This window comes from Pseudophryne corroboree, chromosome 1 (genome assembly GCF_028390025.1).
Source record: "Pseudophryne corroboree isolate aPseCor3 chromosome 1, aPseCor3.hap2, whole genome shotgun sequence".
Taxonomy (NCBI): Eukaryota; Metazoa; Chordata; class Amphibia; order Anura; family Myobatrachidae; genus Pseudophryne; species Pseudophryne corroboree.
In genome coordinates, this window is record NC_086444.1 from 136,735,472 (window position 1) to 136,751,700 (window position 16,229).

General features: G+C 47.7%; 1 protein-coding gene across 2 annotated transcripts in view; it reads left to right on the forward strand.

Moving 5' to 3' along the window:
• CWC27 (CWC27 spliceosome associated cyclophilin) overlaps positions 1–16,229 on the forward strand; it is a 643,952-nt gene that overhangs the window by 201,713 nt on the left and 426,010 nt on the right. For both annotated transcript variants that reach the window (XM_063963134.1, XM_063963139.1), the window contains exon 7: positions 4,112–4,181. In XM_063963134.1, coding sequence (XP_063819204.1) covers positions 4,112–4,181 — 70 coding nt within the window. The remainder of the gene's footprint in view (positions 1–4,111; positions 4,182–16,229) is intronic.

Consider the following 16,229-nt stretch of genomic DNA (forward strand, 5'->3'; position numbering starts at 1 on the left):
GCTGGGTTACAGTCAGGGAGTCAACCCATGCCTGTCCCAATGTCGCCTGGACCTTCGGGGTCTCAGAAGCGCCCACTATCCCAAATAGCTGACACAGATACCGACACGGACTCAGACTCCAGTGTCGACTACGAAGATGCAAAATTGCAGCCAGGGGTGGCTAAATGTATTCGATATATGATTATCGCTATAAAAGATGTTTTGCATATCACTGAGGAACCCCCTGTCTCTGACACGAGGGTACACATGTTTAAGGGAAAGAAACCAGAGGTCACCTTTCCCTCCTCACATGAGCTAAACAAATTATGCGAAAAAGCGTGGGAAACTCCAGACAAAAAACTGAGATTCCCAAAAGGATTCTTATAGCGTATCCTTTCCCGTCACAGGACAGAATACGGTGGGAATCCCCCCCTAGGGTGGACAAAGCTTTAACACGCTTAGCAAAAAAGATAGCGCTTCCATCCCAAGATACGGCTACCCTTAAGGATCCTGCTGACCGCAAGCAGGAGGTTACCTTGAAGTCCATTTACACACATTCTGGTACGTTACTCAGACCGGCTATTGCGTCGGCCTGGGTTTCTAGTGCTGTAGCAGCATGGACAGATTCTTTATCAGCGGATATTGAGACTCTTGATAAGGATAACATTTTAATGACCCTAGGGCATATAAAAGATGCTGTCTTATATATGAGAGATGCTCAAAGAGACATTAGTTTACAGGGTTCCTGTGGTGGCTAAACAGTGCTCACCTTCTGGAGGGCCGCAGGTTTGGCATTCAGGACTGGATCCTGGTGACCACGGACGCGAGCCTCCAAGGTTAGGGAGCAGTCACACAGGGAAGAAATTTCCAAGGACTTTGGTCAAGTCAAGAGACTTCTCTTCACATCAACATCCTGGAACTAAGGGCCATATACAACGCCCTACGTCAAGCGGAGATCTTACTTCGCAATCGACCAGTTCTGATCCAGTCAGACAACATCACCGCAGTAGCTCATGTAAACCGCCTAGGCGGCACAAGGAGCAGAGTGGCAATGGCAGAAGCCACCAGAATTCTTCGCTGGGCGGAGAATCATGTAAGCGCTCTGTCAGCAGTGTTCATTCCGGGAGTGGACAACTGGGAAGCAGACTTCCTCAGCAGACACGATCTGCATCCGGGAGAGTGGGGACTTCATCAGGAAGTCTTCGTGCAGATTGCAAGTCGGTGGGGACTACCCCAAATAGACATGATGGCATCCCGTCTCAACAAAAAGCTACAAAGGTATTGCGCCAGGTCAAGAGACCCTCAGGCGGTAGCTGTAGACGCCCTAGTGACACCGTGGGTGTTCCAGTCGGTATATGTGTTTCCTCCTCTTCCTCTCATACGCAAGGTGTTGAGGATAATCAGAAAAAGAGGAATAAGAACAATTCTCATTGTTCCACATTTGCCACGAAGGACCTGGTATCCGGATCTGCAAGAAATGCTCACAGAAGATCCGTGGCGTCTTCCTCTAAGGCAGGACCTGTTACAACAAGGTCCCTGTCTGTTCCAAGACTTACCGCAGCTGCGTTTGACGGCATGGCGGTTGAACGCCGGATCCTAGCGGAAAAAGGTATTCCGGATGAGGTCATTCCTACGCTAATAAAGGCTAGGAAGGACGTGACATCTAAACATTATCACCGAATATGGAGAAAATATGTTTCTTTGTGTGAGACCAGGAATGCTCCTACGGAGGAATTCCACCTGGGCCGTTTTCTTCACTTCCTACAAACTGGAGTGAATTTGGGCCTAAAATTAGGCTGCATTAAAGTTCAGATTTCGGCCTTATCCATTTTCTTTCAAAAGGAATTGGCCTCATTACCTAAAGTACAGACTTTTGTGAAGGGAGTACTTAATTTTCAGCCTCCTTTTGTACCTCCGGTGGCGCCTTGGGACCTTAACGTGGTGTTAAGTTTCCTGAAGTCACATTGGTTTGAACCAGTTAAGACAGTGGAATTGAAATATCTCACCTGGAAGGTGGTCATGTTGTTAGCCTTAGCTTCGGCTAGGCGAGTTTCGGAATTGGCGGCTTTATCACATAAAAGCCCCTATCTGGTTTTCCATATGGATAGAGCGGAATTGCGGACCCGTCCTCAATTCCTGCCTAAGGTGGTCTCGTCCTTTCATATGAACCAACCTATTGTCGTGCCTGTGGCTACGCGTGACTTGAAGGATTCTGAGTCCCTTGATGTGGTCAGGGCTTTGAAAATTTACGTGGCCAGAACGGCTAGGATTAGAAAAACAGAAGCACTGTTTGTCCTGTATGCAGCCAACAAGGTTGGCGGCCCTGCTTCAAAGCAGACTATTGCTCGCTGGATCTGTAACACGATTCAGCAGGCGCATTCTACGGCAGGATTGCCGTTACCGAAATCGGTAAAGGCCCATTCCACTAGGAAGGTGGGCTCGTCTTGGGCGGCTGCCCGAGGGGTCTCGGCACTACAGCTGTGCCGAGCTGCTACTTGGTCGGGGTCAAACACCTTTGCAAAGTTCTATAAGTTTGATACCCTGGCTGAGGAGGACCTCCTGTTTGCTCAATCGGTGCTGCAGAGTCATCCACACTCTCCCTCCCGTTTGGGAGCTTTGGTATAATCCCCATGGTCCTTACGGAGTCCCAGCATCCTCTAGGACGTTAGAGAAAATAAGATTTTAAACCTACCGGTAAATCTTTTTCTCGTAGTCCGTAGAGGATGCTGGGCGCCCGTCCCAAGTGCGGACTACTTCTGCAAGACTTGTATATAGTTATTGCTTACATAAGGGTTATGTTATAGTTTCATCGGTTTTGGACCGATGCTATGTTGTTTTTTCATACTGTTAACTAGATAGTATATCACAAGTTATACGGTGTGATTGGTGTGGCTGGTATGAATCTTGCCCTTGAATTACAAAAATCCTTTCCTTGTACTGTCCGTCTCCTCTGGGCACAGTTTCTCTAACTGAGGTCTGGAGGAGGGGCATAGAGGGAGGAGCCAGTGCACACACAGAGTCAAAGTCTTTCTTAAAGTGCCCATGTCTCCTGCGGAGCCCGTCTATCCCCATGGTCCTTACAAAGTCCCAGCATCCTCTACGGACTACGAGAAAAAGATTTACCGGTAGGTTTAAAATCTTATTTTTTGGACATTGTTACTGCACTTCCCCATATAACCCCATTTAAATGAAAAATGTTCCAATATGCCATCCCAAAAAAATGTCCTTTAAAAAAACAAAACATAGAATAATAAAGTGAAATTTCATCTGATCATAAAGGGTCCAGAACAGTATGACCTTGAAAACGTTAAGTAGAGGTGCTACAGAATACCAATACCTTTTGCATGAGAGACACACTACACATGAGCTGCCTCTGGAACGATTTCGGCGGCTCTACAGGATGTGTTTCTTTCTGCATTTCAGATGTGATCAGAAATCAGCTACCGTGATTATGGTTATGTGCACAGTGCAGGGTTCCAGCGGCAGCTGGCATGTGATTGTATCTGCCTTTAATATTAATACTGACAAAATGTGTGAAGTTCTCAGGCGCTTATATCAACTGAAATATTAAGCATAGAAGTAGGGGGGAGGTGTTTTTCCCAGCACACTGTAAGTCTATTATAGAACTCTGCAGGTGCACCTTTTGTTCTGAGAAGGCTGTAACAGCACAATAGTGTTCACTCAGTATCACAACAAGTAATACAGTGCCAGTTATATAAGATGTTCTAACCTTTGCTCTGGCATTGTTACTCTTCTGTTTTATATAAGGCAGCTTGTTTTTTCTTTGTGTGTGTGTTATATGCTCTTTTTATGGATATAATGGTCTTATTTTCAGTGTATAAAGAAGTATTTGCTGGCAAGCCTTTTCTACTAGTTTATTGTTGAAACACAGGGCTCTACGGGTCTTAGCTGCAGTTATTATCCATGTAGCCCTTCTCCCGCAGTCTTAATGATTTCTTACTTAGGTTCAAAACAATATTTTGCAGAAGTTGGTAAGTATTTTGCTGTGTACTGTAAATGAGCATGATTGCATACAGCAGCCACACTGTGTGCGATCACTCCCCTATTGTGTGTTGCACACATTTTATGTGTACAGTCATTTAAGAATGTTTCATGTTCTCTCCTAACACAGGAACTTCAGTTTACTTTCTTTTGGAGAAGAAGCAGAAGAGGAAGAAGAAGAGGTTAATAAAGTCAGTGAGGTCCGTAAAGAACATTACTCAGATGTAGATTTTGGTGCACATGTGATGTCATTGCTTCTATCTATGGGCTAGTCAGACATATAGGCCGCAGTATCCTGGGGGGGTTTCACGCACCTCCAGAGCAAGTCTGATTTTTCCTAAAATCTTTATTTTTTACGAAAATCATTGGGACTTGCTCTGGCACCGCCATGACATCATACGGGCTAGTCGGACGTTATAGACCCCAGCATCATGTGCTGGATGCACAAGGACATCATATGGGCTAGTCGGACATTTAGGCCCCAGCATCCTGTGCAAGTCGCCAGGATTCCTGGCACCACTCAGGAGACCAGCGCTGGAACACCAACAGCCGAGATCCCAAAGGTGAGTATTGGGTACGGGTTAGGGTCCGGGTGGGGGGATGGGGAGATGGATAGGCACTGGGGGGGGGGGGGGGTTAGGGTTAGGTGCTAGGGGTGTGGTTAGCAATAGCCGCCAGCTCCCAAGGGTTATCCATAGCAGACACCCAGGGAGGGTTAGGGTAGGCGACGGGTGATGGGTAGAATACTTACACTGTCCGGTTTAGGGATCATCCGTGTCAGTATGCCGACTGCCGGGATCATATACCGAAGCCTCCTGTCCTGTATGCACAAGGACATTAGTGAGATGAAGTGCATACAGAATATCTATGCTTACTGCTATTCTCCTCATGGGCTAGCAACCTTGTAATTTAGATTATAAACAGTCTTCTATGACCTTATTATTGCATGCTGATTGGAAAGAGCATGGTCCTGCTCAGACCATGGTGGACAGCGTCTCCCAAACAGTGGGTCTTCAAATTGTGGGAAGAACAGCTCTAATGATAAAATCTGTCTCATTAACTTCGGTTTTCATTTGACAAACCTGTTCAGGGTGGCAAGTGATACAGATCTGTCTTCATCCATCTTTGCTGCAGTCCCACTAAACCTCCTGGCATGCCAGGTCCTCTGAGACTCTGCTAGCATAGGGGTATTTTTTGCTGAAAATACATCTCAGTCACAGCTCAGTGTGACTAGGACACACCAGAAGACTGTTCTGATTCATTTGATGGCGACATTTGTATATCTGTGTGCGACTGAATCTCTGAATCTGTACACAAAGTGCTAAGATGCAGTGGCTTTTTTCCATGCCAAGTTCCATCGTGCTCCGTATACAGACTCTGTCTCACACAAGTGTCATATATCACATTCATGACCACAGTCTCCTGGTGCGTCCTAGTGGTGTCACATTGTAACTAAGACACATTTTTAGCAAGTGGAGTTGCACAGCTCACTCATGCCAGGCATCTCACACTGTGAGGCACACTGAGGTTAGATGTGTGAGGACACAACTGTAGTTACAGGGAATAGGGTCTGTCCTGGGTAACATCACCTGGATTTTAAAGGGACTGCACACAAGAATGATCAGTGAGACCCTGTAGCCAATGCACTCTGTGCCCTATAATAGGTTTGGGGATTATTTTTTGTTCTTGTAAACTCTCTGCATACTGGTTACAGCATAAGATGAGAACTACACCCCCGTCCCCCAACCACCACCACCTCTCCTATCGCTCTCCAATCTCTTGAACTCTGAACAAGTGTCTTCGATGCACTATAGTGACTGATTGCTGTTCTTATGCCCTCAGACTGTGAATTATAGCTCAGCAAGGCATGACTGTGTGTATTAGAAAAACAGTTTGTGTCCTTCCCTTACCTCTGCCTTCCTGTAGTGAAGGACTCTGTGATCTAATCAGCCTGACAGTGTTAGCATTTGCCTGGCTGATCTCTGGTCAGCGATGTTGACTGGACGGAGAGAGAGCTTCTCAGTGAGACAGAAACTGCTGGGCCTGTCTTTGTCATAGGGGGTCTTTCTGACCCGATCGCACGCTGCAGTTTTTCGCAGCGAAGCGATCGGGTCAGAACTGCGCCGGCACTGCAGTGCGCTGGCACATGGCCGCCCGTCGCTGCGCTACGATCTCCTCTGCCTGATTGACAGGCAGAGGCGGTCGATGGGCGGGAGGGGGCGAAACGGAGGCGTTTGGCCGGCGTTTCGTGGGCGCGGTCCGGCCAACGCACGCGTGGCCGGACCGTGTGGGGAGTGGCTCGCAGTGGCTGCGTGACGTCACACGCAACCACTGCGAGCCGGGGAGCGAAGAGTAGCTCCCGGCCAGCACGCTAAAGCTGTGCTGGCTGGGAGCTACTCTTGCGATGCCTTTGCACTTCTGCTGGGGGGGGGGGGTAAAACAGTATGTGTCTGCATAATTCAGTTCACAGGCCCTCAGTGAAATTAGTTTACGTGCATACGTCCCATTACTGCCCAGTGATGTCCCATTGGCTGCAAGTAGTAGTGTAGTTTAGTTGTGTACAGTACATAAGTTATTCTATACAGAGAAGCTAGCTATCCGTCTAAGACCAGCATTGAGCACTCTACTCAGAGAGGTCTGGCACGGCACCAGAGAGAACTATTTCATATGACACAAACTGCAGGCAGTGAAGGGTTAAGTAGAGAACCCAGTCATCTCTAGGACCTCCATCGCAATAACAATTGCCTGATAACTCACCAGGGTATTTCCGAATGTAACTACCCTGGTGCTCCAACCAATTAACTCCTAACTGTCCTGTGTTTGAAAAATGACAACTAGGAGCTGATTGGTTGAAGCACCATTTGACATTCATAACGAATGATAACAAGACTATCGTTCATTATTAAATCTACCCCTTAATTTTTTTGGGGGGGGTTCAATGATCCCTTATCATGAGTGCATAATAATTAATGATTAGTGATCTCCCTATAAGAACAGAGTTTACGCTCTGAGCCATAAACATAGCAATGTCCTTCCAGTTTATATATTCAGGCATAATTAAAGGCTTGAAATGAAAAGGCATTGGTTACTGTCCAGAAGATATTGTTTTTCATATTCACAGTATCAAGTTGAAAACAAATATATGCAGAAAGTTAGACCAGATGCGGTGCGCTTATCAGGTAACAATATAAAATTGATACTTCCCTTATGTATCCTCTGTTGTAGGTTCTATCAGGTACTTCGGATAAATGGAATCCACATGTGGGCGTAAAAGAGATAATTCCAAATATAGGTGGTCATTCCGAGTTGTTCGCTCGCAAGCTGCTTTTAGCAGCTTTGCACATGCTAAGCCGCCGCCTACTGGGAGTGAATCTTAGCTTATCAAAATTGCGAACGAAAGATTAGCAGAATTGCGAATAGACACTTCTTAGCAGTTTCTGAGTAGCTCCAGACTTACTCGGCATCTGCGATCAGTTCAGTCATCTCCACGCACTAGGATGTCTGTATTTACACCAGCTGTTAACATCAGAAAGCACTGTTAAAGGCTTTGATTTTACCTTAACTTTGGTAAACCTCCATCTATTACCATATATTTTATAAGTGCCTGTTTATTTGGCCACATTCGCAAATTTTTATTGTTTGAATAAAAAATTGTTTTTTCTCTGACGTCCTAGTGGATGCTGGGAACTCCGTAAGGACCATGGGGATTAGCGGCTCCGCAGGAGACTGGGCACAAAAGTAAAAGCTTTAGGACTACCTGGTGTGCACTGGCTCCTCCCCCTATGACCCTCCTCCAAGCCTCAGTTAGATTTTTGTGCCCGGCCGAGAAGGGTGCACACTAGGGGCTCTCCTGAGCTTCTTAGTGAAAGTTTTAGTTTTAGGTTTTTTATTTTCAGTGAGACCTGCTGGCAACAGGCTCACTGCATCGAGGGACTAAGGGGAGAAGAAGCGAACTCACCTGCGTGCAGAGTGGATTGGGCTTCTTAGGCTACTGGACACCATTAGCTCCAGAGGGACCGAACACAGGCCCAGCCTCGGAGCTCGGTCCCAGAGCCGCGCCGCCGGCCCCCTTACAGAGCCAGAAACAAGAAGAGGTCCGGAAAAATCGGCGGCAGAAGACATCAGTCTTCAACAAGGTAGCGCACAGCACTGCAGCTGTGCGCCATTGTTACTCAGGCACACTTCACACTCCGGTCACTGAGGGTGCAGGGCGCTAGGGGGGGCGCCCTGAGCAGCAATGTAAAACACCTTGGCTGGCATAAATACACCACATATAACCCCCAGGGCTATATGGATGTATTTTAACCCCTGCCAGAACTTACAAAAAAGCGGGAGAAAAGGCCGCCGAGAAGGGGGCGGAGCCTATCTCCTCAGCACACAGGCGCCATTTTCCATCACATTTTCCAGTCTCCCTGACTCTCCCCTGCAGTCCTGCACTACAGAAAAGGGTAAAAAAGAGAGGGGGGGCACTAATTTGGCGCAGTTTTGATACTTACAGCAGCTATAAAGGAAAAGCACATTTTATAGTGGTATTCCTGTTTATACATAGCGCTCTGGTGTGTGCTGGCATACTCTCCCTCTGTCTCCCCAAAGGGCTAGTGGGGTCCTGTCCTCTATCAGAGCATTCCCTGTGTGTGTGCGGTGTGTCGGTACGATTGTGTCGACATGTTTGAGGAGGAAAATGAGATGGAGGCGGAGCAATTGCCTATTATACAGTTGTCACCCCCTGGGGAGTCGACACCTGAGTGGATGAGCTTATGGAAGGAATTGCGTGACAGTGTCAGCTCGTTACGACAGACAGTTGACGACATGAGACAGCCGGCTACTCAGCTTGTGCCTGTCCAAGGGTCTCAAACGCCATCAGGGTCTTTAAAACGCCCGTTACCTCAAATGGCAGACACAGACACGGATACTGACTCCAGTGTCGACGATGATGAGACAAACGTGACTTCCACTAGGGCCACACGTTACATGATTGAAGCAATTAAAAATGTATTGCATATCTCTGATAATACAAGTACCACTAAAAAGGGTATTATGTTTGGTGAGAAAAAACTGCCTGTAGTTTTTCCTGTATCCGAGGAATTAAATGAAGTGTGTGATGAGGCGTGGGTTTCCCCCGATAAAAAACTGATAATTCCTAAAAGGTTATTGGCATCGTACCCTTTCCCGCCAGATGATAGGGCACGTTGGGAAACACCCCCTAGGGTGGATAAAGCGCTCACACGTTTGTCAAAACAGGTAGCACTACCCTCTCCTGATACGGCCGCCCTAAAGGAACCTGCCGATAGAAAGCTGGAGAATATCCTAAAATGTATATACTCTCACACGGGTGTTATACTGCGACCAGCAATCGCCTCAGCCTGGATGTGCAGTGCGGGCCTGGCGTGGTCGGATTCCCTGACTGAAAATATTGATACCCTTGATAGGGACAGTATATTACTGACTATAGAGCATTTGAAGGATGCATTTCTATATATGCGTGATGCACAGAGGGATATTTGCCGACTGGCATCAAGAGTTAGCGCGCTGTCCATTTCTGCTAGAAGAGGTTTATGGACGCGGCAGTGGTCAGGTGATGCGGATTCTAAAAGGCACATGGAAGTATTGCCTTATAAGGGGGAGGAGTTATTTGGGGTAGGTCTATCAGACCTGGTAGCCACGGCAACTGCTGGAAAATCCACATTTTTACCCCAGGTAGCTTCTCAACCTAAGAAGACGCCGTATTATCAGGCGCAGTCCTTTCGGCCCCATAAGGGCAAGCGGGCAAAATGCGCCTCATTTCTGCCCCGTGGCAGAGGGAGAGGAAAAAGGCTGCAACAAACAGCCAGTTCCCAGGAACAAAAGCCCTCTCCCGCCTCCGCAAAGTCCTCAGCATGACGCTGGGGCTTTACAAGCGGACTCAGGCACGGTGGGGGCCCGTCTCAAGAAGTTCAGTGCGCAGTGGGCCCACTCGCAAGTGGACCCCTGGATCCTTCAAGTGGTATCTCAGGGGTACAAATTGGAATTCGAGACGTCTCCCCCTCGCCGTTTTCTAAAGTCTGCTTTACCGACGTCTCCCTCAGACAGGGAGGCAGTAATGGAAGCCATTCACAAGCTGTATTCCCAGCAGGTGATAATCAAGGTACACCTCCTACAACAGGGAAAGGGGTACTATTCCACACTATTTGTGGTACCGAAGCCGGACGGCTCGGTGAGACCAATTTTAAACCTAAAATCCTTGAACACTTACATACAAAGGTTCAAATTCAAGATGGAGTCACTCAGAGCAGTGATTGCAAACCTGGAAGACGGGGACTATATGGTGTCTCTGGACATCAAATATGCTTACCTACATGTCCCAATTTGCCCTTCTCACCAAGGGTACCTCAGGTTTGTGGTACAGAACTGTCACTATCAGTTTCAGACGCTGCCGTTTGGATTGTCCACGGCACCCCGGGTCTTTACCAAGGTAATGGCCGAAATGATGATACTCCTTCGAAGGAAGGGAGTTTTAGTTATCCCTTACTTGGACGATCTCCTGATAAGGGCAAAATCCAGGGAACAGTTGGAAGTCGGGGTAGCACTATCTCAGATAGTGCTGCGCCAGCACGGTTGGATTCTCAATATTCCAAAATCTCAGCTGATCCCGACTACCCGACTCCTATTCCTAGGGATGATCCTGGACACAGTCCAGAAAAAGGTGTTTCTCCCGGAGGAGAAAGCCAGGGAGTTATCCGAACTAGTCAGAAATCTCCTAAAACCAGGCCAAGTTTCAGTGCATCAATGCACAAGGGTCCTGGGAAAGATGGTGGCTTCTTACGAAGCAATCCCATTCGGCAGATTCCACGCAAGAACCTTCCAGTGGGATCTGCTAGACAAATGGTCCGGGTCGCATCTTCAGATGCATCAGCGGATAATCTTGTCACCAAGGACAAGGGTGTCTCTCCTGTGGTGGTTGCAGAGTGCTCATCTTCTAGAGGGCCGCAGATTCGGCATTCAGGACTGGGTCCTGGTGACCACGGATGCCAGCCTGAGAGGCTGGGGAGCAGTCACACAGGGACGAAATTTCCAGGGCTTGTGGTCAAGCCTGGAGACATCACTTCACATAAATATCCTGGAGCTAAGGGCCATCTACAATGCTCTAAGCCTAGCAAGACCTTTGCTTCAAGGTCAGCCGGTGCTGATCCAGTCAGACAACATCACGGCAGTCGCCCACGTAAACAGACAGGGCGGCACAAGAAGCAGGAGGGCAATGACAGAAGTTGCAAGGATTCTTCGCTGGGCGGAAAATCATGTGATAGCACTGTCAGCAGTGTTCATTCCGGGAGTGGACAACTGGGAAGCAGACTTCCTCAGCAGACACGACCTCCATCCGGGGGAGTGGGGACTTCACCCAGAAGTCTTCCACATGATTGTGAACCGTTGGGAAAAACCAAAGGTGGACATGATGGCGTCCCGCCTCAACAAAAAACTGGACAGGTATTGCGCCAGGTCAAGGGACCCTCAGGCAATAGCTGTGGACGCTCTGGTAACACCGTGGGTGTACCAGTCAGTGTATGTGTTCCCCCCTCTGCCTCTCATACCCAAGGTACTGAGGATCATAAGAAGGAGAGGAGTAAGGACTATACTCGTGGCTCCGGATTGGCCAAGAAGGACTTGGTACCCGGAACTTCAAGAGATGCTCACAGAGGACCCGTGGCCTCTACCTCTAAGAAAGGACCTGCTTTAGCAGGGACTCTGTCTGTTCCAAGACTTACCGCGGCTGCGTTTGACGGCATGGCGGTTGAACGCCGGATCCTGAAGGAAAAAGGCATTCCGGATGAAGTCATCCCTACCCTGATCAAAGCCAGGAAGGATGTAACCGTGCAGCATTATCACCGTATTTGGCGTAAATAGGTTGCGTGGTGCAAGGCCAGGAAGGCCCCTACAGAGGAATTTCAACTGGGTCGTTTCCTACATTTCCTGCAAACAGGACTGTCTATGGGCCTAATATTAGGGTCCATTAAGGTTCAAATTTCGGCCCTGTCGATTTTCTTCCAGAAAGAACTGGCTTCAGTTCCTGAAGTTCAGACGTTTGTCAAGGGGGTACTGCATATACAGCCTCCTTTTGTGCCTCCAGTGGCACCTTGGGATCTCAATGTAGTTTTGGGGTTCCTAAAATCACATTGGTTTGAACCACTCTCCACTGTGGACTTAAAATATCTCACTTGGAAAGTGGTAATGTTGTTAGCCCTGGCTTCAGCCAGGCGTGTCTCAGAATTGGCGGCTTTATCCTATAAAAGCCCTTACCTAATTTTTCATACGGACAGGGCAGAATTGAGGACTCGTCCTCAATTTCTCCCTAAGGTGGTTTCAGCATTTCACTTGAACCAGCCTATTGTGGTGCCTGCGGCTACTAGGGACTTGGAGGACTCCAAGTTGCTGGACGTAGTCAGGGCCCTGAAAATATATGTTTCCAGGACGGCTGGAGTCAGGAAATCTGACTCGCTGTTTATCCTGTATGCACCCAACAAGCTGGGTGCTCCTGCTTCTAAGCAGACTATTGCTCGTTGGATTTGTAGTACAATTCAGCTTGCACATTCTGTGGCAGGCCTGCCACAGCCAAAATCTGTAAAAGCCCATTCCACAAGGAAGGTGGGCTCATCTTGGGCGGCTGCCCGAGGGGTCTCGGCTTTACAACTTTGCCGAGCAGCTACGTGGTCAGGGGCAAACACGTTTGCTAAATTCTACAAATTTGATACCCTGGCTGAGGAGGACCTGGAGTTCTCTCATTCGGTGCTGCAGAGTCATCCGCACTCTCCCGCCCGTTTGGGAGCTTTGGTATAATCCCCATGGTCCTTACGGAGTTCCCAGCATCCACTAGGACGTCAGAGAAAATAAGAATTTACTTACCGATAATTCTATTTCTCATAGTCCGTAGTGGATGCTGGGCGCCCATCCCAAGTGCGGATTGTCTGCAATACTTGTACATAGTTATTGTTACAAAAATCGGGTTATTATTGTTGTGAGCCATCTTTCAGAGGCTCCTCTGTTATCATGCTGTTAACTGGGTTCAGGTCACAGGTTGTACGGTGTGATTGGTGTGGCTGGTATGAGTCTTACCCGGGATTCAAAATCCTTCCTTATTGTGTACGCTCGTCCGGGCACAATATCCTAACTGAGGCTTGGAGGAGGGTCATAGGGGGAGGAGCCAGTGCACACCAGGTAGTCCTAAAGCTTTTACTTTTGTGCCCAGTCTCCTGCGGAGCCGCTAATCCCCATGGTCCTTACGGAGTTCCCAGCATCCACTACGGACTATGAGAAATAGAATTATCGGTAAGTAAATTCTTATTATTTGCAACATGTGGATTCCATTTATCCGAAGTACCTGATAGAACCTACGACAGAGGATACATAAGGGAAGTATCAATTTTATATTGTTACCTGATAAGCGCACCGCATCTGGTCTAACTTTCTGCATACTCTTATCCAATCTTTGGTATTGGGGATACCTTTTGACCAGGTTGTGTGTAGCATATCTGTTTTGGCGCCCGGGCACTTTTCTGCTATCAATAGTACTGAAAACAAATATATGCTCAGAATGAACAATATAAAATGTGATAAAGCATAACACAGAAATAAAGGATGAATAAGGGTATCTATGTGTTTCATGGGAACGTGGTCCGCTTCCTGAGGCTGGTGTTTGACTGAGGACTCTACACCAATCTGCTTTATTTGTGATTTGAACACTTTAATAACCCCATGAAAGAACTTTAACATAGGACAAATAAATGTATATTACCGTTCCCATCATTGCAATCTCATCTATTTATGCCATGTGCTCTCTATCCCATGCATTGACGCCATCTACCTATAAGAGTTTCAAATGCAATAAAAGCAGATCATGTTCGCCAGTGTCCATTTGGAGTTGTTGCACCTAACCCATGTCATGCAAATCACTTACTAGTTTTGTAACATGCTGTATCTTGACCTTCTATGAATGTAAAGAATGCAATTAAAATCATGTTTTCTCTTACGTCCTAGAGGATGCTGGGGTCCACATTAATACCATGGGGTATAGATGGGTCCCTTGGGAGCCATGGGCACTTTAAGAGTTTAATAGTGTGGGTTGGCTCCTCCCCCTATGCCCCTCCTACCAGACTCGTTTTAGAAAACGTGCCCGGTGGAGCAGGTCACAGCTAGGGGAGCTCCTAGGAGTTCTTTTAGTTTTACTGTTTTTTTTAAAGAGTTAGGCACAGGGAAGCTGCTGGCAACAGCCTCCCTGCTTCGTGGGACTTGGGAGGGGGGGGGGGGGGGTAGTGTCCAACCCTCTGAGGTTAATGGCCACTCTTTCCACTGATAGGACACTGAGCTCCTGAGGGTGATGATCGCAAGCCATCGAGGCGACTGCTCACTCACGCAGCATGTTGCCACCCCCTAACAGAGCCAGAAGACATCGGTGGTGAGTAGGTTACCGGCGATCCGACAAGCGGGGAACCGGTGAGAATGGCGGCATCAGGGTAGGAGCGCAGCGCTGTAGCTGTGCTCCAGAGGGCTCAGAGGCACTGCTGTGCAGCACCATTTTCTCCCTGCAGTTCCACAGACAGAGCCGCTTACAGGGAGCGCTGACCCTCCACATAACTCCAGCTATCCTGTGCGGTACCAGGGATTTTATAGAAGGGGGGGGGGGGTAATGTTTTTTTAATCACATAACAACTGTGTAGTCTATTTAGGTTATTCAGTCAGCGCCAGGCTTTTATTCTATAACTGCCTACTGGGGCGCTGTGTGTGCTGGCTCCTTAACTCTGTGTCTCTCTGAAGGTATTTGGGGGAAACTGTGTCTGACATTTTCCTGTGTGTGTGTGTGTGTGTGTGTGTGTGTGTGTGTGTGTGTGTGTGTGTGTGTGTGTGTGTACATATATCTCACATTGCCATGTCCAGGGACTCTGTTTCTTGTGCTGCAGAGTGTGCATCTTCTCCAGAGGAATCCATTCCATGTACTCAGGAATGTAATATAATGTCTCAGCCTGCTGAATCCGAACCATTGTGGATGGCTTCAATTAAAGGAATGATATCCCAGATTTCATCTAGGATAAATCATAATGAAACTGAAACACAGGTTTTGAGGAAATCTGTAGAGGTTTTGTCGTGTTCTGTTCCCAATGCCTCCTTAAGATCCCTTGGTATATGCCCACAAAAACATGGTCTTGCCCAGATAATGCAAGTCGACACTGATACCGACTCTGATACGGGAGACGATGATGGGGATATACGGGGGGGGGGGGGGGGGTGAGGCATACCTTGCTAAGGCGGTGCAGCTCATGATTGAGGCCATTAGGGATGTTTTACACTTTGCTGACAAAGTACCTGAGCAGGTCGAGGAGGCTTACTTTACAGACAATAAGAAAGCCTCCCTTACCTTCCCTGGGGTATATTTACTAAGGTGGGAGATTTTTAGAACTGGTGATGTTGCCCATAGCAACCAATCAGATTATATCTATTATCTGCTAGAAGCAGCTAGATAAATGGTAAGTAGAATCTGATTGGTTGCCATGGGCAACATCACCAGTTCTAAAAATCTCCCACCTTAGTAAATTTACCCCCCTGCGTCTAAAGAATTAAACGCACTGTTTGAAAAATCCTGGGAAAACCCGGAGAATTCCAGATCCCAAAAAGGGTCTTCATTGCTTTTCCTTTCCCTGAAGAGAATAGGAAAAAGTGGGAAAACCCACCTATAGTAGACGCTTCTGTATCTAGATTGTCTAAAAAGGTGGTTTTACCTGTCCCTGGGTCTACCGCTTTGAAAGAGCCGGCAGAGCGTAAGATTGAGACTACGCTCAAATCCATATACACTGCTTCAGACGTGGTGCTAAGGCCCACTATTGCTTGTGCATGGATTTCTAAAGCCATAGTAAAGTGGTCAGGCACATTACTAGAGGATTTATATACTATGGATTGAAGTGACATTGAAATGTTTTTACGTCACATACAGACTTCTGCAGGTTTCATGGTGGATGCCATGAAGGACCTTAATCATCTGAATGCACGGACGTCTTCCATGGCTGTCTCGCCACGCGGAATTTAAGAAGAGTGTGGAGAACCTACCCTTCACAGGTTCACAGGCATCTAACGCTTCCCTTCCCTTCCCCACTCACTTTCTTTAGAGGTGGCCGGGGGAAATCCCGAAAACCTTCACCCACAGGTTCCCAGGAGCAGAAACTTGGTTCTGCTTCCTCAAAATCCTTGACATGACGGTGGACCCCCCAGCCTGGAGCTCGGGCAGTTGG